The sequence below is a fragment of the Athene noctua genome, chromosome 9, assembly GCF_965140245.1.
Source record: "Athene noctua chromosome 9, bAthNoc1.hap1.1, whole genome shotgun sequence".
Classification (NCBI taxonomy): Eukaryota; Metazoa; Chordata; class Aves; order Strigiformes; family Strigidae; genus Athene; species Athene noctua.
Genome location: NC_134045.1, coordinates 6,752,921 through 6,780,679, shown reverse-complemented (window position 1 = coordinate 6,780,679; position 27,759 = coordinate 6,752,921). Strand labels below are relative to the sequence as shown.

The window sequence follows — 27,759 nt, the reverse complement described above, 5'->3', positions numbered from 1 at the left end:
TCCCCCTCATTCTCCTTCACCCTGGGTCCCCCAGCTCCCGCACACGCTGGCGCCAGGCGCCGTGATGGCAGGTGGGACACTGGAGAGCCGGTCACCCCTTGGCGCAGCCCTGGCACAGCCTGGGGCTGGGCTGGTTTCTGGGCACCACGCTCGCCCCCCTCCCGAGCCACAGGAACGCTTCCAAACCCCACAGGGCCACACGGCCCGTCAGCAAACCCAGCGAAGGGGCTGTGGGGAAGGGTCCCAGGCAGCCAGCACCCCCACCTCGGCTTTACGCCGGGCCACCCATCGAACGCCGTGCGCGGTAGGGACGGCCGGTGAGAAAAGCTGTCCCGTCACACGGCAGCATCCCCCGACCAACGTGTTTTCTTCAAGGTTCCTGCTGTTCACAGCCATCCAGAAGTAGCTCCTATTGGCACTGGGGAAGTCAATCAGGCTTCTCCTCAGATGACCTCCCTTTGCAGGGAAGCTGAGCCAGCCAAGAGGCCACCACTGGTCCATGTGCTGCTCTGCACAAACCAGCCTTTCATGGCTGAAGTAGGTCATTTTGCAACAGTGCCGCAGGCAAGGATGCCATCCAGCGACTGGCCAGGGCCTGCTCCCAAGGGAGCAAGGGGAAGAGCTGCTGGGAAAAGGTGAGGAATCCAACCAGAGGAGGAGTCAGGCCAGAAGGAAGAGCCCCAGAGTCTCTGAAACATCCCCAGCCCTCCTTGGTTCAGTTCCAGGAGCATCCCCCAGCCCACGCAAGCCAAGCAGCCCCTTTACTCATCGTTCTTGCAGCCCGAGCAATCGCAGGGTCTTGGGCAAGGGGTTTATGCAGGACAGGCTCGTGGCATCTCCTTCCCCATTGATCTGCTGCTGGGCAGAGGATGGACCCCACAGCAGCGGCCCTCAGCATGCAGGAGGCTGGTGGCTGAGAAGAGCCACCTCAATGGTACCTTTCCAGGTAGGATTTTTTTTTAACGCTGAAATTTGGGGTGGCCAAGGTGTCACACAGCTCCCAGAGCACCAGAAGTAGGTGGAGGTGGCTTGTGCACCACTGCGGCCCAGCTAAGCCCCAGGGAACCAGGGGCTCTTTATCTTCTGTGTTTGAGGAGGGAAAAGGAAACCTCTTCAGGGCACAGCTCTCCCTCCCAGGAAGGTGGGCAGGCTGGGAGAGGACACACCCACACAAGCTGGTGGAGGACCTGCAAGCCCAAAGGTAAATCAAAACCTGTCCTGGCTGCAGGCGGCCCCTCTACTGAGATGAAGCCGGGGTCATTTTGCATCATCATGTACAAAACCTCTCAGAAATGCAGCAAGGAGGAGGAACTCAAGGAAACCCAAGATCCCCCCGAGAAGGATTTCTGTGCCCTTTCCTCCCCTCCTGTCTGCACTCCCAGGGGTACGTCAACTCTGCTGCTTCAATAAAGACCCAAACTCTGTATTGTTCACACGTACAATAGCTCTCATCCCTTCCGCATGCTGCCAGACAGTTCAAAACCCCACTTTATTTTTACAGTCCCTCGAGACACAATTTCTCTTCTATTTCCATGTTCACAGCACGACTGAATTCCAGTGGCAATTACCGCTCTGCAGTGCGAGGCTTGCAAAAACATTCCTAAACCCTGCGTTAGGCAGCTGTGCTCCCTTTCACCACGACAGAAAGGGGGAACCAAAGGGCACCAAAGTGCAGGTGCTACATTTACAAACCAAACACTCCCCAGGAACAAGAGAAGTCATACTAGAGAAACTTGCAAACAATTTCCAACACTGACCAAAATTTTATTTTTAACAATAGAAACAAAACAGCTGTGCTCTGAGCAAAACCAAATGTCTCAAAAATTTCTTTCAAGTTTACTAATAGCATTGCAAGGTAAGGCTTCCCAAAGAGTTTTATTGAAATAAATTATTTTCACCTAAACATCGATGCAACTCCTCTCATTAAATTCATTTTCAAATGTCCTAAAAACCAACAGTAAAAAAAAGTTACCAACAATTCTAGATAATACTGGGCTCCTTCTAAAGGACAGTGATTCTAAAACTCACTCTTCAGAAGTTTAAAAGTTAAGTCACTGCCATGTAAAATTCAACTATGCAAGCTAGCGTCGGCGGCTCCGAGCAGATCTCATGTCAAACATTTTTCAGAAAAATCAGAGGTGAGCAGGTTGGGCTGCAGCCAGCCTAAGGTCCAGCTGCCCCAATTCCTCCAGTCTTTCTGAATAAACTCACAGTGAAGTTGTGGGGTTAAAAATGAAATAAAAAGCAAGATATCGGAGCTACCTCCATGAAGTGCCATCCGTGTTGCTCTGGAGTCCACCAGAACAGGCAGGTTTTTTTATCATACTCCCTTGGCTTACGGTAACACTGAATTGCAGGGGCTGTAACTCATGCCCCCTCTTCTTCATTTGATTCCCCTCAGTCTCTCATTTGCTTCTGGCCATAAAAGGCAAAGGAAAATAGTGCAGCCCTGGGGAGTGAACAGTCAGATGTCTGCCAGCACAGAAGAGCCCAGCAACGGAACTATTTTATGCTGGAATCGACGTGAATCCGTGCTTCTCTGCACAGTTCATGAATTCATTTTTTTTCTGCCATTATGTAGCTAGAGAACTTCATCCAGCCTAGGAACTGACTTCCCAACGGTGCTACCCCAGCCCTACCCTTTGCTGCCGACATGAAGAGGGACTGGAGTGGGCGCCTGCTCATCTAAAGCAGGGTTAGCTGCAAATTTCTAAGCTTTCTTCCCTCTTGGAGTAACTGTCCCTGATCTCGAGCTGAACATGCTTTTCCCAGCCTCTGCTGTGCAGTCGGCCTAATACCTCATGCTAGCTGCAGAAATCATGCCCGTGGTTTAGAAATTGCCTTTTGTTTGTGGAGGGGATCAACGTCACATAGAAAATATTACAAAAAAAGGTTAATTTGTCAGCTGTCCAAACATTATTAAACCACATGCTTTATACAGCAGAGAGGCAACCAGCTCACTCAGCAGCACAGCTAGCTGAACTCTGAAGAGACACTCTCCTGCTGGTATAGAAAGTGCAGGGGGGTTTTTGTATTTATTTTTTTATTCAACTTTGCTCACGAGGAGGAGGAAGGGAGGGCAACGAGCGCTAAGAGTTTTGCTGCATCTGAAGTCTCCGTTCGGCGGCGGCAGCGAGCGTCCTGCGACGCAGGGTGACGGGATCGGCGGACGCTCCCTCGGGTGCAGGAGAGGGCTTCTCTGTGGGCAACTCCTCATCAGAGGTTTTGTTTAAATAACGCCTGCAAGATGAGAAAGGAAAAGAGAGGTGAGCAGAGCCTGCCTCATTTTGGCTCTGGAAAGTACTTCACTGGTACATCCACAAAGTAAGGGAGGGTGCAAGGCACGTTGGAAAATACCTTGACAAAAGTGCCACAAGCTACATACTCAAAAAATAAAAAAGCCCATATAACCTACAATAGACTTTGCAGAGTTGGCAGAAGCTCTTATTTTTTGTTCAAGATCCTTGTGCCTGTGTGGGAGCCAGTTCTAAAGGCAGGGACTCTACTCTTAACTCAGAGCCATTCACCAAGTCTGCAGGCAAGTCACTGAATCTCTCTCCCCGTTATTCCACCACTTGTAAGACGCTGGCAGCGTCTACCACCAGAAGTCACTCCCTGATGACACGAGTAAACGTCTGACAGAAGGGGCACTATGGCTGCAAAGTGTGAGGCAAGGCAAAAATACAAGGAAGCAGCTGCCAGAGCTAACAACCCAATGAATTTTTACACTTAGTGACAGAATAGAGTAGATTTTAATTCCACAGCTCTTCAGTGCAGGAAGGGAACCAGTAAAGCAGAAAGTCAAAATACTTTGTCTCCCTAAATTACATTTTTCAAACATCAAGGAAAAAGTATTCCGGGAGCAAGCCTATTATAGACAAACTCTCAAAAGGTGTCATACCCCCAGTTATTGATATGAAGGCATTTCAGCGTGGAAAAAAAAGAAAAAGAATGTAGGTAGCCTGATAACACTAAGGGATGTATAACTTAGTGTAGTTTGTAGTCTCCATGTGATACAAAGAAAGGGACATTTGTTACAAACGTTAGAAAGTTTTCTCTACATCACTAAAGCACCTTCCCTTCTCTTTTTCATCAGCAACTGGGTGCTAGTAAAGTTCACCAATATGATTGGAACACATGTGGAAACACATAGTTTCTACTTCTAACACTTATTACTAGTTGGGCTAAAGGAAACAAAGTTGGCTTCTCTCTCTTCTGTAGCGTTGACTTGCTGGTCATGAGCTCCCCTGGCGCGCTTTAGTAAGCTGTCATCTGTCAGCTCTACGCTGCGTTGTTCTTGAGACACTCACTGTGTTTGGAACCAGTGGTGCCTGACGGTAACTGCAGCTGGAGCAGCAGAGGCAGTGTGGGCTGACACCTCTGCCAGGAGACAAGCTGAAGATGACTAGAGGACTCAACATGCAATGCGCTCTCACTTCTTATAGGCTCAGACTAAAGCCCATTGAGGCTGCAGAAACCACCCTCTGATTTCAAAGAGCTTTGGAGCAACCACTTAGGAAGATGCGTACACGTTGTGACACACGACGCTATCTCAGAACTGGTTTTATCTGCGACGGTTGGCATCCTGAGCCAGCTGTAGCGGATGTATTCATTCCCCTTACTACTTTTTGCATCAGCCCAGGCTCTCAGTGGTTATAATCCATCTGAAACTCATTCTGGGGGACTACAACTGAGTGGCCAGGCTGGAGTTTTAGGAAGGAACATACTTTCGAGCTTGCTGCAACAAGTCCTCCTTCCGCTGAACCAACATACGCTGCCTTTCATCAGCTGACTTTGAAAAGCGACTTCCCCTGGCCTCAAAATCTTCTGCTTCACTATGCTCTGCTTCCATTTCACTGAATTCCACCATTTCATCCAGTCTTGAGTTGAGTTCAAGTGGCACTCTCTCAGTCTAAGAGAAAAGGAAAAGTCATAAGTCATTGCAAAATTTGCTAACAGGGCTTCTTTGGGTCAAATCAAACAAGCTACAAAGAACTGTCAGTTTTGGAGGCACTGGAAGAAACTAGACTGTCATGTGCTGTACCCAACTCCCTTGGGCTCCTTTGACAATCCCAGTTAAAATACAGAACAAAACTATTTCAAAACATGTTCAAAGAGCCTGTATTCTATAACGCCGTATCTTTTATGCCATGTTTGAAAGTAATCTCAAAGACAAACATTAATCACTCATAACTAATGCTCTATGAAAACGGGGCGTTTGAAATAGTCTGATTCTACAGCTGACTTGACAAGCAAAGCAGCAGTAAAGAGTTGAAAAAAGCAGAAATCCATATACTAAGGAAAAAAAATAGCAAAGAGGATGTGTGCTTGAGAAGGGAATTTATGAGGTTTTGGTTCACCAGGTTCTGCAGCACCCAAATTATCATGTATTTGGGCTGCCAGAGCAAGGCTGGCAACTGTCCCACGCACAGCGTGTCAATAAAAGAAGCTGGCAGCCTTGCACATAGTACGTCTTCACCCTTGACAGCTGGCCGACAACACTAACGTGAAAACTGAGCTGATGAATGATGACACTGGCGAGCTAGCATAGGTGAAACAGCATATCCTGATCACATCCTGTCATATCCGATCAGATCAGCTCTGCGATGGAAAAGCAAGATGTTACTAAGCGTGGTAGCGTCAAGAAACAAATCACCTCAATGACAGGCTTAAGGGTTTAGCCCTCATTTGGTATCCCAGAGGATTACTCAAAGAAGGATGCATCAGAGAGGTATTAGCCCAGTCAGCTCCTACCGCCTAGTTTGGGGCCTTCGGTGGAGCGGCGGCAGGAGCGGCGGCAGGCGGGGGCCCCGCGGGGGCCCCGCTGCTCGAGTCCCAGCAGCTCGGACTCGGCAGCATCGCAGCGTGCAATGCACAGGCTTCAGCAGCTGATGAGCAAAACAAGTTGAGTCATTCCAAAGCCCTAGAGACACACCAGTAACGCCATCTCCCAGACGCAACGCCTTCAGAGAGCAAAATCCAAGGCAAATGTCACTTCCCATCAACTAGGTGAACCAAGCAGGAACGCCAGGGCGCAAGCAGAGCAGCACAAACACCGCAACCTCCGAACACAAGGACACGTGCTCAGCCTAGCCCAGCAAACACCCCAGCAGGCTGGAGTTTACGGCAGGGCTCCCTGTGCCCCACGCTCATGTGCTGGGGTAAGGCGGCGGGTGCTGCTGGGCTGCTCAGAGCCACGCCACACCCGACGGGAGGAAGCGAGAGCTCCGCAGCATGATCCCAGGGACTGTGCTTGGGCCAAGACGATCTTGGCAGACCCAAAGGAACAGGTACGGAGCAACCTGACTGCTGCTTCCCATTACCACACAGGTGGACACGGAAAAGGGAAGCTCTGCTGCATAAAGCAGTCAGGAGGGCACTTGTTATGGCTGATGTTCAGAAAAGATCACTTTGGTTTTTCCCCCTCCCTGGCCCATCTGTAGCAGAAGATGCAAGCCAGCTCCCCCAAGGTTCTGGTTTTTTTCGTAACATTATGAAGATGCAAAAATCAATACCCAGAGCCCATTCCTCTATCTGAGCACAAGAATGATTACTGAGGAGGTTTTAGAGACAAAAATACCAAAACAAATTGCAGTAAAGGTTATGACGAGCCTCAGTATGACAGCAGATCTCACATGCAGAAAACCCAACACTACAGAAACTACTCCTCCTTCAGGCTCCAAGAGAAAGAGTTAGTTTCATGAAAGCCATGTGATGCCTCAGAAGTGTCTCTAAATAGAGTCACCCAGTACTTCAGCAATGACAATAAACTGGATTCTTGGAGGAGGTGGGGGGCGGCACAGGCAAGAGCTGCACCAGGCAAGCTTCAGCTTTGTAACAACAGCTTACTAGTTAGGTCTGAGCAGTCCTACCCAGACTCCACCCAGGATTACATAAACAGATAAACAGACAAAAAAATTTAAAGGATAATCTTTAAATACGTTTTAGCACATGAAAATACAAGCTTGCAAAAAGCAGACATAGCTGCTCCGGGATCTGTTCTCACAGGGAGTAACAGCAGAGCCAGAAAAGATGGGAGGGAGGGCAAATATGCTAGGGATGGAGCTGGAGCTGCAGAGTGTAATGCACAAGGCTGGAAGCATTAGCATTTCAATGCCCAACCGGAGAGCAGTATGTGCACAGCATCCTGCTAAGTGTACAGGCCAGGACTGTTAGAAGCTGTCAATGTTTAGAGCATTATCACCCAAACCTTTAACACGATTTATACCAGGATGGCACTCAGAGATATCTCTCCACTACTCTTACATTATGTCAGCACTGACACCCCAAAACCACAAGCTACATTTGGCGAGGGGAGAATTCAGTCATTATCTCTATCTTAAGACCTTTAAATTCTACACAGAATTAAATCATCATATGACGTATGGCACAGAGGAAAACCAATGCTACTCATGAAAAAGGGTGCTTTTATTTGAGCACGTTAATTCCCCTAGGAAGTGTTATTTCCAACAAGCATAACTCCAGTGGGTCTCCCACTTGGTGTTGGAGATCTACAAAGATGCCCAAAGATGGGTATATTGATTTAAAAAAAGAAGAGATGGACAGCTTGTAAACTTGCTCTAAGGCTGCAGCACAAAGCAACTAGAGCTGCCACGGTGTCTCTCAGGGACCGTGTCATAAGGTGTGAGGTTACATCCATCCACTATTTGGAAATTCAAGTCTCACCTAGAGGAGATGATAATGGCTTCTTATGTCCCTTCCCACTTGTATTTAAAAAGCTTTAAAAATCAAGCACAGCCTGCTGAAGTAGCTTGTTTGCTGCTAGACCTTTGCACACCGACAAGAGTTTGACTGACTACAGCAACATATTCTTCTGGCAAGAAGAAAGAGAACATCTATCAAATGCCAAGTACTCAGTTAAAAATTGAAATAAAAAAATCAAAGACACGAAAGTGACAGGAGTTTCCTAGAAGAAGGATGCTCCTAGGCTTACAAGTCTTTTCTCAACTGAAATACTATCAGTAGCCAGAAGATAAGCACGTTTTACTCCTAGGCAGATCTCTGTAGCCATGTAACAAGAGTGATCAGCTTGTCTGAAGCCAGCCTAAGTTAACACTAAATGCACAAAGCGTGAGGACAGCAGCAACCGGAGTTTCCATGGCACTGTCCGCAGCAAATTTCAGTGCATGGCAGTCTCGGTCTCCCACTTCAGCCTTTACCTATGAATACCATTTGGCACAATAAGTATCCATCCAGGAAAACCTGCACAGAGGCCACCAGTTCACCCCACCACACAGAGCCACCAGCAACCTGAAATTCACAACCGTTCACATATCTCCAGGCTATCACTGTGCTACTCTACAAAACAAAAATACATTCTTCAACCAAACTGCCACTCACTCCAACTAAAACACACCATCTGAGCAAAGTGCTTAGCTGTCATTCAAAGCAGGAAGACTTCACTGTCAAGAGAGCACATGCTCAATGACATGACGTATCACTCTCAGTTTTTTAAGTTCTGTAGAAGGAAGGACAGAGACACAGGTAGTGCTGGGCAGGAAGGAAAAAGGTGAACAGCTATAAAATCATCCAAAGGGGAATTTGAAGCCAGTACCAAGGTAAGAAAAACTAGTTAGGTACCATTTGTAGAAAGAGGTTTTACTCATAAAGAGCAGGGAAAATGTCACCAAAACCTTCAAGTTAACCCAAACTAGCAACTAAGGAGATGCTAAAGCCAGATCAAGATTTTCATTCCCACAATTCTGTATCTCCTGTACCAGGCTCTTACCAAACACCTGCACCAATCCCCACCACCTTTTCTTCAGCCTCAACTGCAGTTATCAAAACAAGTGAAAGTTCTTTCTGTCTTGCAGCCTGCTAACAAGGGAACTGCCACAGTTCAATTTCAGGTGAGTAACAGGTTGGCTATTCAGGTTATTAAAGGCTGCAGAGGCAGAATATCACTCACCTCACAAATTCACTCTGTGTTCTGGTTTGAGAGTGGTAGGGGTTTTGGTAGCAGAGGGGGCTATAGTGGTGGCCCCTGTGAGAAGCTTCTTGAAGCTCCCCCTGCTCCAAGTCTGACCTGCCCCTGCACCAAGACTGGGCCAATTAGCAATGGTGGCCACATCTCTGCCATAACCTATTTAAGAAGGGGAACCTGGGAGGAGTCATGAGAACATCTGTGCAAACACCCAGGTCACTGGAAGGAAGGAGAAGGAGGTGGGAAGTGTGTTGGTGCACACCCACCCTGTATCCCATGGTGAGACAGCAGGGCCACCCCCCCCCCATCCCCTGTGGGGGTCACCCATGGAGCAGATACCCATCTGCTGCCTCTGGGGGCCCCACGCCCACTCAGTGCCCGAAGATAGCCAGGACCCCATGGAAGATGGCCCCACTGTTGTAGTTCAGTGCTGGGGGGGCTGCAACACACAGGAGTGACCCACACACCCGTGGGACTCACTCATGTGAGAGTTGGTTAGTGGAGGACTGTCTCCTGTGAGGGGCACCCTCCTGGAACAGAAGAGGAATGCCAGAAATTCCTCCTCTGCCCCGAGGTGGAAGGAGTGGGAACCCCCCTTCCCTGCCCCCCCGCACTGCTGGTGGGGAGGAGACAGAGACAGCGGGCCTGGGAAGAAGGGAGGGGTGGGGGAAGGTGTTTTCAGGATGTGATAATGCTGCTCATGGTCCTACTCTGTCTGTTAAGTGCTGGTTTGTTAGCATCTGTATTATGTTCTTTTTTTCCCCCCCAACAAGCCTGGGTTTTGGCCATGCCTTGAAATAGGCCATCCCTCCCTGTCCTTATCTCAATCTCCCGGGTCTTCTGCTTTCCTCCTTCTCAGCGCTGGCGGGGGAAGGGGGGAGCGAACAGCTGTATGGTGCTCAGTTGTCCTCTTAAACTCAACCCACAACAATATGCCAGCAGAAAGGGAGGTTTCTAAAACAGAAACCCTCACCGTTTTGCTACTGTATTCAGGGAAAACAGAAGTGGAGTGAGACTTTATTCTACTCACAGGCTATTCTTTTTTTCTTCCTGCCACATTTCAGCTAGCACTAAACCCTTAGTGAAGAACAGCAAAACCCATTATTGTGCTTTACATGTAAAAACGTTGTTAATCTCTTGGTCTTGTTTTGTATCCCACTCCATTCACATCAAAGCTCCCATGACTCCAAGTGCTTCCTCCAGAAAACAAAAGAATTATTATACCCAGAAGAGAAATACTACTTATTTTAAGGAAGTGTCTGGAGACATACAGAACGGGAATGGGAAAAAGGGGAAGAGCAAAGCATTCTGTTCTTCATATTGCATAGATGGGCATAGGCCTGACCAGACATGAACAGAGACATGATCTTTTTCTGTTCTTTGTATCACTTGAGAGCACTTTCCTTCAAGGAGGAAAAAGAAAAGCACACAGATAATTGTTTACAGGAGCACCATGCTGAAGCCTCACTTTAGTTGCCTGACAGTGTTAGTTCTGGTGTGAAACACAAGGATGAGCAGCCACCAACCTGACCTGGTACGGAACCTAACACACTTACCTGTCCGTGCAGCTTCTAATTGTGCTTTTTGCCCATTTTTATGCCAAATTACCTGTGTGACAGTTTCAGTATCCTCCTGATCAGTACTGTGCCGTTCCACAGAACTGTTCAATGCAGGTCTAATGCTATCTGCACGCTGAAATGCAAACATCATGGGTTTAATACAGTGTGTGAAATGGCAAAACAACGAGTTCTTTGAACATATTCAAATTCTGCCCTCTACAACGTCATGCGTTATGTTCAATTTAGAAACAGATAAGTTAGCAATAAACAGACCACACTGTGTTGAAAGAGAATTCTCTCTGCTTCCCCCCACACAGACTCCAGATAACAGTACTATCTGATGTGCACAGAACCAGAATTCAATATTCTTATGAACAGAAACATTGTCCCCAGACTGCTTTACTGAAATCTGCTATCACTAATTAACACGGCATTAGTTTGCCGGCTACTTTCTTTGCAGAAAACCTTCCTAAGTGGTACAATTCAATTATCTGTCAGCAGAGAAATCAACTGGAAATGTTCTAAAGGCTCTGCACAAGAGTGATCAAGATGATCTGCTTTAACTGAGCAAATATTTGTCTCTAATCTAGCTAGGACATTTTCGGTACATTCTTGGTACATGACTGAATATACTGCATTTACAGAGATTTAAACAAAGGAAAAACAAAAACTGAGGGGGTTTTTTTACTAGAATTTGGGCACTACTGTAAGCAAGCACTCCATGTGTCCTGCAGTCCAGTCACATCAATCAGGGGGAAGCTATAGAGCATGGGTGACAGACTCTGAATTTCCTTCATAAAGAAAATACCCATTGTTGTGATTTAACCCCAGCCGGCAAGTAATCACCATTCAGCTCTCCCTCCCCTAGCAGAATGGGGGAGAAATAAGAAGGGCAAAAGTAAGAAAACTCATGAGTTAAGAACAGTTTAATAATTGAAATAAAATAAAACCAATAATAAATTGTAATGAAAGTGCAAGTAACAAAAAGATAAGTAAAACCCAAGAAAAACAAGTGACGTAAGTGAAAAACAGTTGCTCGCCACCAACTAACCGATGCCCAGCCTATTCCCAAGCAGTGGCCCCCCCGGCCAGCTTTCCCCCCAGTTCATATACTGGGCATGACGTCATACGGTGTGGAATATCCCTCTGGCCAGCTGGGATCAGCTGCTCCTCCCAGTTCCTTGTGCACTCCCAGTCTCCTCGCTGGCAGGGCAGCAGGAGAAGCTGAAAGTCCTTGACTTAGTATAAGCACTGCTCAGCAACAACTAAAACGTCAGCGTGTTACCACCACTATTCTCCTCGTAAATCCAAAACACAGCGCTATACCAGCTACTAGGAAGAAAGTTAACTCTATCTCAGACAAAACCAGGAAAATATCCACCCCTTATTCCATACCACCTACGTCATGCCCAGGTCTCACACCTTCCAGTACAGCCCAATTAACCACCCTGACCTTTCTCATCCTTTCGTATACACAGAGATGTATCACTCCTTTAGTCTACGGCCCACCCCTCTAAAACGTCTGCTGAGTTCATTTAGTCCAGAACTTTGGGCTCCATCTGTGATAACAGTTCTTCAGGGCAGGAGGGGTGGTGTGGGGTGTTGGATTGCTGCATGCTGAGGCCAGTTCTGGTCCCACCAAACTTCATTCTTCATTAATCTGGGTGGTTCTTACTGTAATACTGTGGATACGGCATACAGCAACCATAGTAGCAACGGCATAAGGTATTACACAGCAATTAATATCATACAATTCAAATAATTGGCTATTCTTACCCAAAATCAAATCCCCTTGAGGTACACACTGGACTTCCCAATCCTTCCACATTACCCACCAAGTGCACCCAGGTCCTTGAGCAAAAGCAATCCCAGGGATGGGTTTGCCTTTGTCTATTTTTTTACATGCACTACAGGGACTTTATCCCCTTCTACAGTATATAAAAGTTTTGATTGGGCAGGGCCTGCTTGACTGCCAGATCCCCTCATGTTGACTAACCAGGTGGCTTTGTGTATCTCAGTGTTTAAAAGTCCCACTCCCCATTGCTCAGCGTAGGCTTTAAGAGCCCACTGGATCGTTCAGTTTTGCTGGCAGCTGGTGCGTGACAGGGGATGTGATATACCCACTCAATGCCATGCTCTTTGGCCCAGGTGTCTATGAGGTCGTTTTGGAAATGAGTCCCGTTGTCTGACTCAATTCTTTCTGGGGTGCCATGTCACCCCAAGACTCGCTTTTCAAGGCCCAGAACAGTGTTCCAGATGGTGGCCATGGGGCACAAGATATGTTTCCAGCCATCCAGTGGTTGCTTCCACCATTGTAAGCACATGGCACTTGCATTAGCAGGTTTGCAGGAGTGTGATACAGTCAATCTGCCAGGCCTCCCCACATTTATATTTTAACCCCTGTCCTCCATACTACAGAGGCTTTAAACACTTGGCTTGCTTGACTGCAGTACACATTTCACACTCGCGGATAACCTGTGCGATAGTGTCCACGGACAAGTTCACCCCTCCATCCCAAGCCCATCTATATGCTGCATCTTTTCCTTGACGGCCAGGTTCTTCTAGCTGGGCAGCAAGATCTTGCCACAATGTGGCAGCCCAGATGGGTTTGCCCCTGCACTGCCAGTTGCTCTGCTTCCACTGCTGCAGCCACCCCCACAGGGCATTCGCCACCATCCCTGAGTCAGTACAGAGATAGAGCACTGGTGATTTTTCTTGATCAGCAAAATCTAAAGCCAGCTGGATGGCGTTCACCTCTGCAAACTGACTTGATTCACCTTCTCCTTCAGCAGTTTCTGCAAATTGTCATACAGCAGCCTTCCACCTCTGGTGCTTTCCCACCATATGACATGACCCATCAGTGCACAGGGCGTATTGCTTCTCATTTTCTGGCAGCATATTAAACAGTGGGGCCTCTTCAGTACACATCAGCTCCTCCTCTGGAGACATTCCAAAATCTTTGCTTTCTGGCCAGTTCCTGATCACTTCCAAGGTTCCTGGGCAACTGGGGTTTCCTATCCGAGCCCACTGTGTGATCAGTGTGACCCACTTTACTCCACGTGGCATCAGTTGTGTGGTGTGTAGAGGGTACCCTCCCTTTGAACATCCAGCCAGTCCAGCACTGGCAGTCAGGGTGCCAGGAGGAGCTGTGCTTCGGTCCCAACCACTTCCAAAGCAGCTCAAACCCCTTCATATACTGCCAATATCTCTTCTTCAGTTGGGATATAACAGGCTTCAGATCCTCTGTATCCCCAGCTCCAAAATCTCAGGGGTCATCCTTGAGTCTACCCTGGTACTTTCTGCGAGACTCCAGGTAGGGCCATTCTCCCTGGCTGCAACGTACAGCACACTTTTACATCTTGTCCTACTCAGAACGGCCCAAAAGCTACTGCACGAACATTCTGCTGTTTAATTTGTTCAAAGGCTTGTTGTTGCTCAGGGTCCCATTTGAAATAGTTTTTCTTCCGGGTCACTTGATAGAGAGAGCTTATGATCAGACAGTAATTTGGAATATGCAACCTCCAAAAACCCACGACACTAAGAAAGCTTGTGTTTCCTTTTGCTAGTTGGTGGAGACATAGCTATTTTCATTGATCAGATCTATTGGAATCTGACAACACCCATCTTGACATTTTATTCCTAAAAACTGGATCTCCTGTGCAGGTCCCTTGACCTTATTTTGGTTTATGGCAAAACTGGCTTTCAGAAGGATTTGGATTATTTTCTTCCCTTTCTCAAATACTATTTCTGCTGTATTGCCCCACACGATGATGTCATCCACGTACTGCAAGTGTTCCAGAGCTTCACCCTGCTCCAGTGCAGCCTGGATCAGTCTAAGGCAAATGGTGGGGCTGTGTTTCCACCCCTGAGGCAGTTGATTCCAGGCACACCCCTCCAAGCAAAAGCAAAGCGTGGCCTGCACTCTGCTGCCAAATGGATTGAAAAAAATATATTAGTGATATCAACTGTGGTGCACCACTTGGCTGCCTTTGACTCCAGTTTGTATTGAAGCTCTAGCACATCTGTCATGGCAGCAATTGGCGGTAGCATGACTTCATTCAGACCACGGTAGTCTACTGCTGGTTTCCAGTCTCCATTAAACTTTCACACTGGCCATATGGGGTCGTTAAAGGCTGAGCAAGTCCTGCTGATCACCCCTTGGCTCTCCAGCCAACAAATGAGCTTACAGACATGAACTGGGGAGTCTTGGTTGGTGCGATATTGCTGCCAGTGCACCGTTACGGTAACGATCGGCACCTGTCGTTCTCTGACCCTCAGCAACCCCGCAACAGAAGGATCCTCCAAAAGACCAGGCAAGGTGGACAACTTCAGCTTCCTCCAAGGCAGCTATACCAAAGGCCCCCTGGTACCCTTCTGGGTCCCTGAAATACCCTCTGCTGAGACAGTCTATGCCAAGGGTGCACTGGGCCACGGGGCCAGTCATAGTGGGGTGTTTTTGCCACTCATTTGCAGTCAGGCTCACTTCAGCCTCCAACAGTCAGCTCTTGGGATCCCCCTGTCATGCCAGAACTACAGATGGGTTCTGCACCCTTATAGCTTGATGGCATTGGGGTACACTGTGCACCAGTGTCCACTAAAGCCTTATAATCCTGTGAGTTTGATGTGCCAGGCCACCAAATCCACACAGTCCAGTAATCCCAGTTGCCCCTTTCCTCCACCTGGCTGGAGGCAGGGCCCTTCTAGTACTGATCATAGTATTTCCTACTCACAACTTGTAAATATGAATCAGAAGTCCCTTCATTAAGGTTAGCCCTTCTACTCTGTCTGGGGAACTGCCTACTGGAGGCGGGAGCAGCAATCTTCCTGGAAGACTTCCCTTTTGTGATTGGTTTTCCTTGCAACTCACGTACCCGTGCCTCTAGGGTCAAGGTAGATTTCCCATCCCACTTCCTCATGTCCTCTCCGTGGTCACGCAGGTAAAACCACAGGGTGGCCCGTGACATGTATCCTCTATATCCTCTCTCTAGAGCAGAGGAACGCTTACTCCTAACAGCTGAGGTACTGGTCTGTACAGGTGGGGAGTAGCCCATATCCTCTTTGAATTGCTGGAACTCCTGAGTCAGTCTCTCCACAATCCAGACAGCAGAGAAAGGTTGACTTTCTTCATATTGCCGGAGTTGGACAACCAATTCATGCACCGTTTGTTCCTCTACCCCTTTCCTCGTCATTACTGCCAATGACTTGGCACAGAACCGTGGTGCACTCTGTACAAAATTCCTCCACATAAATTTTGTGCACCTGACTTCATCTGGATCTGTGGATAACTGCTTGTTGTTCACAGCATCCTTAATCACCTCCAGCATAGCTAATTCCCTCAGGTACTGGATACCTTTCTCCATGGTGGTCCACTCGTCCAGGTGACATATAACATTGTTCTCGAAGGGGTACCCTTCCTTCGCACCCGACAGGAGTCGCTTCCAGAGGCTGAAGATGCGTGGCTCTTTTACAATCGCTTTGTCAACACTCTCTTCCCTACAAAGAGATCCCAGTCGCCTGACTACGCTACCCTCTAATTCCAGGCAACCAGCCCCATTATCCCAGCATCGGAGCAGCCAGGTGGCAATGTACTCGCCTGCACGACGACTGAAATCTTTTCGCATGTGTTGCAGCTGACTCATGGATATGGATCGGGGGGCTACCCCCTCATTTATGAGTTCTGCTTCTTCCTCCTCCTCTTCTTGTGAGGAGTAGTCTGCCTCATCCGGAAGAGTTTCTTCCCTTACTAGGTGAGTTGAGTTTTGCTTCCAGTATTTCTTCTTGAGTGAAAGGGCGTCTGATGCCAGCACAGGTTGGTTCTCTGGTTCAGCTGCAATCCCTGTTGTGGGAGCCGGAGTAGCTGCAGTGCCTGCTGTGGGGGTTGGAGCAGCAGCAGTGTCTGTCGTGGGGGTTGGAGCAGCAGCAGTGTCTGTCGTGGGGGTTGGAGCAGCCTGGAGGAGAAGAGGAAGGTGAATGAGCAGGGGAAAGCTTCCTCCCCTTGTCTCCCTCACAGATTGGCTCTCCAAGGAGAAAAGGTAAAAGATGTAGTTAATAATAGTTTCCGAGAGATGGCTCCCGAAGTATGAAGATCACAGAAGAGCTCAGTACAAACACTAGATTAGTCCCACAACCAGTGATTTTATCATATCGTAAGTCACTGTTACACAGTACGTCAATAAAATAACCTCAGTCCAGTCCCCAGAAGTCATAAACATCACAACAGGGAACATATACAGCAAGTAGGGTGTTACATAACACAACTCTGAGAACAGGCACAACAACTCTGAGAGCAAAGAAATCAACATTGCGACCAGTAACTATTAAACTAATATAATGAATGCTTGTAACAAATTTGTTTTAACATACTCTGGTCAGATCTGTCATTATCTCAACCTTCGAGCCCCATGTTGGGTGCCAAAAAAGGACTGCCATGGTTTAACCCGAGCCAACAGCTAAGCACCACACAGCTGCCCTGGTGGGATAGGGGAGAAAATCAGAAGGGCAAAAGTAAGAAAACTCATGGGTTGAGATAAGAACAGCTTAATAATTGAAATAAAAAACTAAAAATAATAATAATAAATTGTAATGAAAAGGCAAATAACAAAAAGAGAAGTAAAACCCAAGAAAAACAAGTGACGTAAGTGAAAAACAGTTGCTTGCCACCAACCGACCGATGCCCAGCTTATTCCCAAGCAGTGGCCCCCCGGCCAGCTTTCCCCCCAGTTCATATACTGGGCATGACGTCATACGGTGTGGAATATCCCTCTGGCCAGCTGGGATCAGCTGTCCCGCCTGTGTCCCCTCCCAGTTCCTTGTGCACCCCCAGTCTCCTCGCTGGCAGGGCAGCAGGAGAAGCTGAAAGTCCTTGACTTAGTATAAGCACTGCTCAGCAACAACTAAAACGTCAGCGTGTTACCACCACTATTCTCCTCCTAAATCCAAAACACAGCGCTATACCAGCTACTAGGAAGAAAGTTAACTCTATCCCAGACAAAACCAGGATACCTGTATTACAAATGAATACTGCTAAAGCACACCTGAGACCCATCCTAATATATTAAAAGGCCTTCTTCTAAGGGCCATAGCAAAGAACAGATGTGTGTATCTCAATCACACACCCCTGAGGGACATCCCAGTCAAGTCAGATGTTGCAACATGGAGATACAACATACACTAGACTGCCAAAACTGTTTTGGTGCTTCCGACTGAAACATCTTCCTACAGCTGAAGTCTGAAGAAAAATATTGCATTAAGCTAAGCTGGATTCACCAGTACTTCAACTTACCTCATTCCCCTCACTCATTATTAACAGCCTCAGTTCTGTGGTAAATAACAAAGTCAGTCATTTTAGGTGCATGGTCCTATGACTTACCTGTGTGGGAAAAGGTACCTGGATACGCCCTTCTAGGATGTTGTCAGTGGTAATCTCTACTGAACGAGTTAGCTGCAGATCCTGTAGAACTAAGTGATAAGGAACCTGAGGGAACATCTCCTGAATCTGATGGGCCTGGAGAAAGCAAGGTTTATACAGTCAGTATCGGCAGTAAATAAAAGTTAGCTAGTATGTATCTCAACAGAAAGAGATTAAAAAAATTAACAGTTCAAAGATGCTGTTTATACGATAACCCACACACAGAAGGAAAAACAAGAGAAAGAAAACCCATGCTGGCATGGACTTACAGGGCAATATTTTGACTCCACTGAAGCCAACAGCAAAACTGCAACTCCTACGGAGACACCATCATGGTCCTGACAATTTAGGTTGCTGAACAGTGCGTGTAGATGCACAAAGGCTTCAAAAAAGCTTCCCAACCCTCTTTATATGACAGCCTTTTTAATAAAGATCTACACAAAACCCATGTGAGCGACAGAAAGTTAGAACAACACTGAAAAGAAAAATAATTTTTCTTTATCCCAGGCGGGTTCCAAAATGGTACTGGTAAGGACAAGTGGAATGAGTTTTAATAACCTACTCTCTCCAGACACCCTGCCTACAAACCAGTTTAATAGGGTCTGAAAGCTCAAGTAAATTAAACTGAGATGTTAGGGAACTGTTACTACTGAATTTCAAGTTATTTAAATAATATTCAAATTAAACAGATAAAATCGAGAGAGCAGATAAATAACATTCTTTTAGAGTAACAGCTAGACTTCATTAAACATTAAAATCTATATTTTAACTAATGCTGAAAGTTTAGGGGAGGTGGGCGGGGGGGAGAATGAGAACAGCAGCAACAAGAAAAGAAAAGAAGGGTGGAAGGAGTTTTGAGAGCAAAGCAAAAACTGTGCACCAACTGACAGTGAGTTCAAACACAAGCAACTACAGCAAACCTAACTCTCCATTGTACCAGCCTATGACCAAAACAACTAATTTAGCATTTCAGTCTCTGGCCTCTCCCTCAAAATACTTCCCTAGGTTTTTATTCAGTAACACAAAGGAGAATTTCACTTATTTTCTATTAAAAATGTGTAACGCTTTAATAGTTTGCTAACCTGAGCCTTTCCATTAAAGAGGGCATTTTAATATAAGTTGCTACTATACTTTAATAATATACAATGCTAAGAGATCATTACTCATCCTTAACAAAAGCCCATTTGTGTCACTGTGTCCAGTAAAAGACAAACTAAACTGATGTTAGATGGAGAGTTGCTGCATATTTAACTGGCAAATCTTCTGCCAACACTTTACCACTCCCTGCCCACCCTGCCTCAAACACCCTAAAAACCGTGGCCTTATCCTGTTGAGGCTTAAACAGTAGTGAAAGCTATGGAAGAGATCTCACATTCAAAAATATCATCGCTTTCATGAGATACCTCACTGAACATTTAGTAACATGCTATAGCACAGTAGTTTTAAGAACTCAAAGGAAACAGCACTTCTCAAACTAAACGAACAAAGTGTGTTTCATGAGGCCACATCCTTCTCTTTTTGTACTATATTAGAGTGTTTATGTATGAAGTCAACAAACCTGGGATTTCACCCTCAACACTCCTATCATCATCATGAATCAGCAAGAGTTGACTGCTACAAGAGAGCCTCGTCTCACACTGACAAGACACTCAAACAGAAACAGCTATCTTGGAGCTCAGTGCTATTAAAAACAAATACTAAAAAAAATCAAAAGCTATAGAATTGATTTGATCAATTATCACTTAACCAGCAGCTAAATTCTCCGGTTACAGACTCACACCCTTGGCTACTGCAAGTTGTGGGTGAAGATAAGTACTGAAAAAAGGCTAAAGAAGTTGCACTAAGCAAGCTGAGAAAACGTGTGTCTATCTACACAGAAAGTACAACTAATTCTTCTCAGTTACCTACCTCCAGACCTGTTCTGTTATGTTTGCACATTTGAACATAACCCTAACTTCACCAAAACAAAGCTTCTATCACTCAAAAAAATAACTTTCACGTAGCATCTAAACACTAGTTTGACTTCATTCCCTCTTACGTTCTCCATCTACATGTACCTCTTTCCCCCCTCCAACATAAACAGGAAGGCTGAGGTGCAAACTATTAAAGCAGTCTTACCATAGCATTAAGCTGGGAGTTGCTGGCTTGTGCGATACCGAGGATGTTTGTGGTATGCATCACTTCTACTGAGAAACTGGGCAGCCAGCTGGCAATTCGAGATCCTAAGAACAAGAAATCACCAAGAAAGTCAAGCAAGAATATGAGGTTCTCAGCAGGCAAAGTACTTCTACATGTATTTAACATAAGTCTTCATATTTCCACAAGGTACATATGGGGAGTTCTGCAGTGCAATCCATCCCTGAAGTCTCCCAAACATGAATGGCTGGAGTAAATAAGTGAGTGCCAACACTCTCTTCAAACACGCTGTCACAGTGGCTTAACAATCTGATGGCCAGAAGAGGATTAAGAAAACACATCCTTGTTTTCTTGTTTTAATGTTCCCATTAGGGGGAAAATTAATATAATCCAGAGCCAACTTCAGTTCTGGAATACATTAATAACTCCAGCAATTATACTAAAGACAGGCCAGCTTCTAAAGAGGTTGAATCTGGTCCCAAAATGGGTCAGCTATAGACAGCTGGCATCACTGAGAAAATATTACTACAAATGGACACAGTAACCAAACAGAGTGACTGCTGCAACTGTGTGCTTAGGCTCAGAGTAGGGCACATGGCTGGCTCCCTCCTCCTTCTGCATTTCCATTTCAATAAACATGGGGTCTGTTCTATGCCAGTTCTTCTATCTTCACAGTAATTTTGGGGGTCTTCAAGACCCAGGAAAGCACTGGGGAGGACAGCTACCGAAAAACAGAGTGGTATTCTAAATATAAAACTCCTTTGGAGACCTAAAGCACCCTGAAAGTGGAAGCTATGCAAGAAGCTATCAGCCAGTCTCAGCGTACCTAGAAAAGTCTGACCCTTCTCTGCCTATTATTGTCCTCCCACAGTCTCCAAAGATTACAAAACCAGCCCAGGCAAAGGCACTGTGTAAGTCTGCAGCATCTCAGCTACATCATGGGAGCTCCACAGGGACAGAGCCTGAAGCTGAACATCTGTACTAGTGAAACCTACTGAGAAACAAGACTGCCATCAAAAAAACCTGGGAAACTGTGGAAGATAAGCATGCAACTATACCAAAACTACAAAAAATCTGGAAGATAAGCAATAGAAATTGCCTCTTTTACAACAAGTTTGTCTGCACACCCAGAACTCATCATGGTCTGAAATCACATCTGCTTTGTGAGTACACACCACTGGAAGAAAAAAAAAAAAAGTAAAACTGTTCTGATTACATGACTCATTCTAACAACAAACTTGTGCAGACTTCCGCACCTAACCAAGCATTGCAAGTTTCTTGTAAACTGAGTGACAAATGGACTTTTGACAACCTCACATTAGCTATGGGATAGAGGAAAGATCAACTTTTAGACTTTGCCACAGAGGTTTTTTTCCTCCTTGACTGTCACTGATTAACCCCCACCTGGTAATAAAATAAGACATGTGAATTTCCCTTTCTGCTCCTCAACATGGCACACAATGAATAAATGCCAGTATTAAAGCTGTTAACCACAACAAATCAAAGGAGCACTTGCACAGTCTTTTCAAGAAATCTCTGTACCTCAGGACAACCTTAGAGACACGCATCTGAGCTCTTGCAAAACTGGCAAATACAAGCAGAAGCACGGTTTAACTGAAGCACGGACAGAATGCCCTTCTACAGAAGGCTGTTCCCTTTGTTTATTTGGGCAACAGCATCGGATGTCAAATCTGTTTAGCTCACCATCAAAATGAAAGAAGTGATTGTGCTGGTTCAAGCGTGGTCTGCCTTCCGCTACTGCCACAGGGACCAGGTTCTCATCCAGATTTTCCCTTTGGTGATCCTCCCTCACATGATGGTTGTCAGTGATATTAAGAGACATTCTGCAGGTGGGGCAAGATGTATCCTGTTCCAGCCAGGACCGCAGGCATGAGCTGACAGGAAAACAGTAATACTATGGTGAGCTTGCAGCGTTTTTCCAAGACATCAGTACCATGAGTACATCAAGCAGCTGTAGCATATTCCGTACAGAACATCAACAAATGCACAGGGACTGCTCAGAGATAATTTGTGAGATATCCTTGACGAGCTCCTGATGACTCTGGCATAGGTTTCTTATTTCTTTCAGCTGAAAATCCTTAAGTGTTCACTTGAGCATGCAGATTTATCACAAACTTAAAACACTCTCTAGGTTTGCTGTACCTCTAGCTCAGAACAAACAAGTTTTGCCTGGAAAGGGAAACAAAATATTTCTCTTCTCTCACCATCCTCAAATGAAAAAGGCCAAAAAACGACTGGACAAGTATTTAAAATATTCTGACACATTTTCATAGCACTTCTGCCAGTGTGATGTGGCAATGGCACCTCCAAAGTTTTTCAAATACCTTTTCAAAAATATCAATACTCAAATCACCACCAAAAGTAGAGTACTGCTCTGGAAACTCTAAACAGATTTATGAATACTAACCAGTGCTGTTACATTTGCAATGTTTGCTTAATTCTGAACCATTTAGTGTCTTGCAGAAAGTGAGGAGTATTTGAAATGCAGGTTTAAACACTCAGAGCTGTGCCAACTTTTTGATTGAGACTGGTATGACCCAGTTGTGGTATTTGCTGGCACATGAAACCTGATTTTCAGTATGGAAGAACTGAATTTCACAGAACTGAACACGTCTCAATCTTCACACTTTTGGGGTGGGGTTTTCCATCAGAAACTCAAAAAACTTTAGAAAGGTAGAAATATACAAAAAGGTCACATAAATCTGTTTCCCAAATTGTGTATTTGCAACTGGAGTAAAGGCACAGATTGTACATTTGGGCTGAAAGAGCAAGGTAAAAGCCCTAACTACAGGACTATAGCAAAGTCAAGGACACAAGCACCCTGCACAATTCCCAAAGCTGTAGCATACAGACATATTGCCAAAGTGGTTTTTATCATATTTAAATGGAGAGATAGGCAGTGTTCAGAAATTAAGTGTTGGTTTCCCAGAAGAAACCAAAACACTACAATAAAAATCTACCGTCTGCCACCACCTTGGCCATCAGCACAGCCAGCACGTTAGCACTGCCGATGCTGTCCAACTTCATCTCCTTTACTACAGCAAATTCAAACCTCTGCTATGGCTGTACCAAAAGGTCACTTATGAAACACCTGGAGTGACACAAGCTACCACCACGCTGCTGCTGCTGCTCAACAGCCCAGCCATGGAGATGCTGGAACAGACATGCACCCCCTTCAGCCTGCATCAGCACCAAGCCCTCAAGGCTTGCAGTAAGGCTATGCCCCTTTGGCACTGCACAGGCAGAAGGGCTCAGGCACCTACAGCACCTCAGCAGAAGGATGACTAACAACAGGTCAAGGCCAGCAACAGTTCAGAGCAGCAACTCTTTTGAAATGGACTGTTTCCTAGAAGACAAAGGGGAGAGTTTCAACAGAGCTTGAAACGATCGGACACCCACTCCCGTTAAAACTTTTTTAATATTTAGGCACAGAGTTGTCCTCAGCAATGCAAATCTTCCCTGCCTTCTTCTCTTCTACTCCAAATAAATGGCTATGAAAAAAATTCCCACGTAATTGAGAATGGACATAATGTTTAGCAAAACCACTAGGCTTTTCTCAGGAGAGAAACCATTCTTAGGTAGTAAATAGGGTTATTAATTACATCTGGTTTTATATGCAAGCGTAAGACATCCACTGTAACATGTTCCCTCTCTAAATATACCAGAGTAAGTGTATTGTAGCTTCAGAAAAAAATCCGAAGGGATCCTTTTAGATACAGAAAAAACAACTTTCTGAAGAGGTAAGACCCTGGGCTTCTCAAGTGCTCAGTAGGTGATTAAGTATTCATATAATTCAGTAGCATTGGAAGAGCAGTTACTGCTACAGAGGCACATTATCTCATTAGAGACTTCTTGGAACACAGATAAATATTTATCGCAAGGTTTGTCATAAATGACAACAAATTAGCACACAGATTATAACCTCTGGTTTGACAGTTACCAGAAAAGTAAAAAGCTATTTGCAGAAAGTAACTTGCTCAGATGACACCATAGGGACAATTTAACTGACCATGCATGTTAATCACGTGGCACTTTCAGAAACTCTCAGTTCAACCCCCCTACCTCCTTTCCATTTTTAAGCACAAGGGTGACAATATAAGCACTGCTACAAAAGATCTAAGAAAAGGCATATCCAGCCCAGCACACTGTCTCCACAAGCATCTGATACTATTCACTAGAGTGTAAGAAACAGTATCGAGAGAGATCCTTTGGCCAAGAGCCTCCCAGTTTCAACCATCACCTGCTTAGGGATCTCTTCAGCTAATTCGGTTAACCACTTTTACAGCTCTGATGGACTCATCCCCCCATGAAATCATATAATCAGACCTGGCCTCCACAACTGTCCTGGAGGACTCACCACCATGCAAGGATGCACTATATAAAAATATTCCCCATTTTCTTTTAAAAGTTGGTATCTGAAAGGTACTTAAGGATCTAACTCAAATTTTTCTTCCTCACCTGAATATCAACACAACCTTATGGAAGAGGTGATGCACAGGAAAAAGTAAGGGGGAAAAGAGTGTGTTTTACCAAGCAGTTACACAGCAAGGCAGGGGACAGACTTGCAATTGAGATACCATAACTCAATGCTGTCAACCTGCTAGCTGACAAGATGCATACTCTTAGTTTGGGGGAAAAAAGAATGCACCAGGTGAAACAACTCCAAAATAAAAATGATTGAAGTGAACATGACTTGTACTTTATTATTAGGAGCAGACCAAGGTGACACAGGCAGTAAGCGTTCACAGCCTTGCTGAGCTAGTTACTTGTCATCCTGCTGTAACTTTCAGACATGCCCACATACCCCCTCCTTTCTGCACCCTCCCCAGCCCCAGAAACGTACTTGTGGAAGAGATGGCCGCATGGGAGTTTACGTGCGGACTGCATGGAGTCCCAGCAAATGGCACAGTCGTCGTTATTGGCTGCTAGCTCCTCTGGCGTCGCAACTGCAAACCTATGAAGAGAAAAAAGAAAGAGACAAAAGTAATGACTACAACAGCTCAGCACAGCCTTCTGTCTAGAGAATCCTGCACTGAGGAAACGTTATCCGCCATGTTAACTTCATCGTGGGAGATGTGTGCCAGCAGATTTGCTATTTTTTTCCGTAACTCGGACTCACACCACAAAGGAAAACACACACACATCCCTCCCCTGTTTTCTTATGAGCACATTTTTTTGCCCATCTCCACATACATCCTAAGTGCAAAAAGCTTTGACTTAGTATCTTCCAAGAAGTATGATCATTAGGTTGAGAACCTCAAGTTATAATCTGTATAGATTTGGCTTATGTCATTTTTGTAAATGAGTTTTAATAGCTGTACCCATTAAAGTGTCTTCTTGAGATCATAAACATTTATGGTCTGACTAATTTTCGCCTCAGATTTTGCCAATCCCCCTTTTTACAGCACCAGCAAGCAGCTGTACCCAAACACAGACAATAGAGAGATGAGTGGTATAACAACATTTCAGAGTACAGCTTGTGGGGAATATACCTGAAGAACAGCTACACAAAGGCAGAGAGCTTGCTGCCATTGGCAGCTTCTGGAAGCTAGAATGTGGCTCTTCCAGAACAATGAGAATGACAAAAGCCCATCAAGTTGCTCAGACAAGAAGTCTGAGACACTTGCAATTCCAACAGCTTTGTGAGCAGCTTAAAGGGGTTTAGCGGCTGCACCTTACTGAAAAGAAACTGTGGATTACGTTTATTATGCAGCTCTCAACCTGATATTACAGCCATTAAATGGCTTTTCACAAAGAAAGCCTCAGGAATTTCTAGAGAAGTCTGTCATTGCCATCTGGACTACAGCAGCAGGCATCAGAGCTCGTCAAATCCACTGAAGTCCACAATGAAAATGGCACAGCGATGTACAGAAAAAACTCCCTGTTGCTCTTAAAATTATTAAGGACATAGCTGAGCTATGAAAACACTGGATCAGAGATGCAGTAGTGTTTGGCACAATACTAGATTTTCACAGGCCTCTCAATTTCTCTCTATTCCCTCACTACAGGGGGATGGACTAAAGTAATCCCAAGGTGCTCTCAGCTCCACTACAAGTACAGAGTCTGTTTAGAGTTGGCTTTGGGTTTAATAAATACATGCATAAAGCTGAGCAGGTTTTAATTAATATTTTGATTTCATTGCAGGCAGTAACTGAATAGTATGGTCTAATGAAATTAAGAGCATTTATTTCTGTCACAGCCAAAGCCAGTATTTGACAACCGAGACAGGCAGAGCTCTGCAGAGCTTACGTCACCCCACCAGGGTAGTACACAAGAGAACACAGAAGAAATACTGGACAGGGGAGTTCACTTGTATGTTACTAGTAATACTGCTATTATAAAAGTCAATCCTACATTCTGTTAAAACCAGAAAGCATGACCCTGGTAACAAATAAGATTGGTAAAAACACACTCTAAGTGTAAAGACTTTAGAGGTGGATTTGCAAGATTGCACCTCTCCGGCTTACACCATGTCATTGTGTATCAAAGGAATGCAAAAGAATCCCAACTTCTTAATCAGGATCCTCTCTCCAAGATCCACATCAAGATCCCAGAGCAAGTAAGAGGCTCACCTAGCTTCCATGTTTCCAACCACACGCAGATAGTTCTTGTGCCGCCGAATTCTTCGTTGAACCTCATGAAACAGGTAGCGCAGCTGCATAAAAATCACCAGGCTTGCCATTGACAGCCAGATATTGCCAAACAGCTTTGGAAAAAAACAGAATGGTGATTAGAAACAAACACCGTGGGAAACGAGAGGCCACCACAAGAAACTGCATCAGGTCTTAAAAGAAAAAGAAACTGAGAAACCAGCACTGAAGAATTTATTTTGTTGAGACCATTCTGACTAACCACAGTGTTCATGGGTATTACTCATCATATCTTCAGATACAACTCAAGTAGCACAGCATTTATAAGGATAAACTGTATTCAGTCCTGTTCAGCTTTATGTCCCCTGCTGCCAATGAAAATAATTCAGGCTGATACTACTCAGTACAAAGCTAATTAAACACCTATTAAACAGATAATTACACAGTAGTTAATACTCCATAACAAAGTTATTTGTGCTGACTCCAATTATACAGGAGGAAAGAATGCCCGAACCCGCCACACTACATTTTCCTGTTTATTTACATAACTTCTCTGTAATATTTGGTTCCTCAAATGTGCAAAGCAAAATAATACACAAAATATGTATACCCAGTACCCCTTATTTTAAGGCCAGTCTATTTGCTCAACATTATGTCCAGTATTTCATACCAGCATATGAATATGATGCATCAAGTCCAGCGAAAGCAAGGTTAGCTCCATGACAAAATCTGTGTAGTAGACGTAAGTGCCTTTGCCCTCCCACGTTCCTTCATGGTTGAGATCCCAGAGGTGAATTATATATCTGCCAAGAGCAGGGAAATTAACATTAATCTATTTTTTTTCTTAAAATAGCATCTCTAGCATTCAAACTACTCTATCCATTTTTCAAACAACTTCTTCTGCATATGGATTCTTTGCCCTTTCTAAACCCAGTGCCCATACTCTGTGTTTTCCTGGGGAACCTTTTTTTAACGTTACTGGTTTGAAACAGCAGCATTTTAAAAAGGCAAAAAGCAATCAATGCTTAGCCTACACTGGCATTACAGATACCACCAGCTGACAGAGAAGATGCTGGATTTGCTGAAAACTCCTGCATGTAC

The 27,759-nt window shown here is 45.3% G+C and overlaps 1 protein-coding gene across 2 annotated transcripts in view; it reads right to left on the bottom strand.

Moving 5' to 3' along the window:
- Nucleotides 1-1,724: 1,724 nt before the first annotated feature.
- The window catches only part of AMFR (autocrine motility factor receptor), a 37,171-nt gene continuing 11,136 nt past the window's right edge, over nt 1,725-27,759 (bottom strand). Inside the window, exons 6-14 of one of the 2 annotated variants that reach the window (XM_074913255.1) lie at nt 27,329-27,461; nt 26,641-26,774; nt 24,912-25,022; nt 21,752-21,942; nt 20,030-20,133; nt 17,873-18,007; nt 10,553-10,636; nt 4,728-4,912; nt 1,725-3,240 (exon numbers count right to left, since the gene is read on the bottom strand). In XM_074913255.1, coding sequence (XP_074769356.1) covers nt 3,090-3,240; nt 4,728-4,912; nt 10,553-10,636; nt 17,873-18,007; nt 20,030-20,133; nt 21,752-21,942; nt 24,912-25,022; nt 26,641-26,774; nt 27,329-27,461 — 1,228 coding nt within the window. In that variant the 3' untranslated portion in view covers nt 1,725-3,089. The other variant, XM_074913253.1, reaches the window with a different exon arrangement.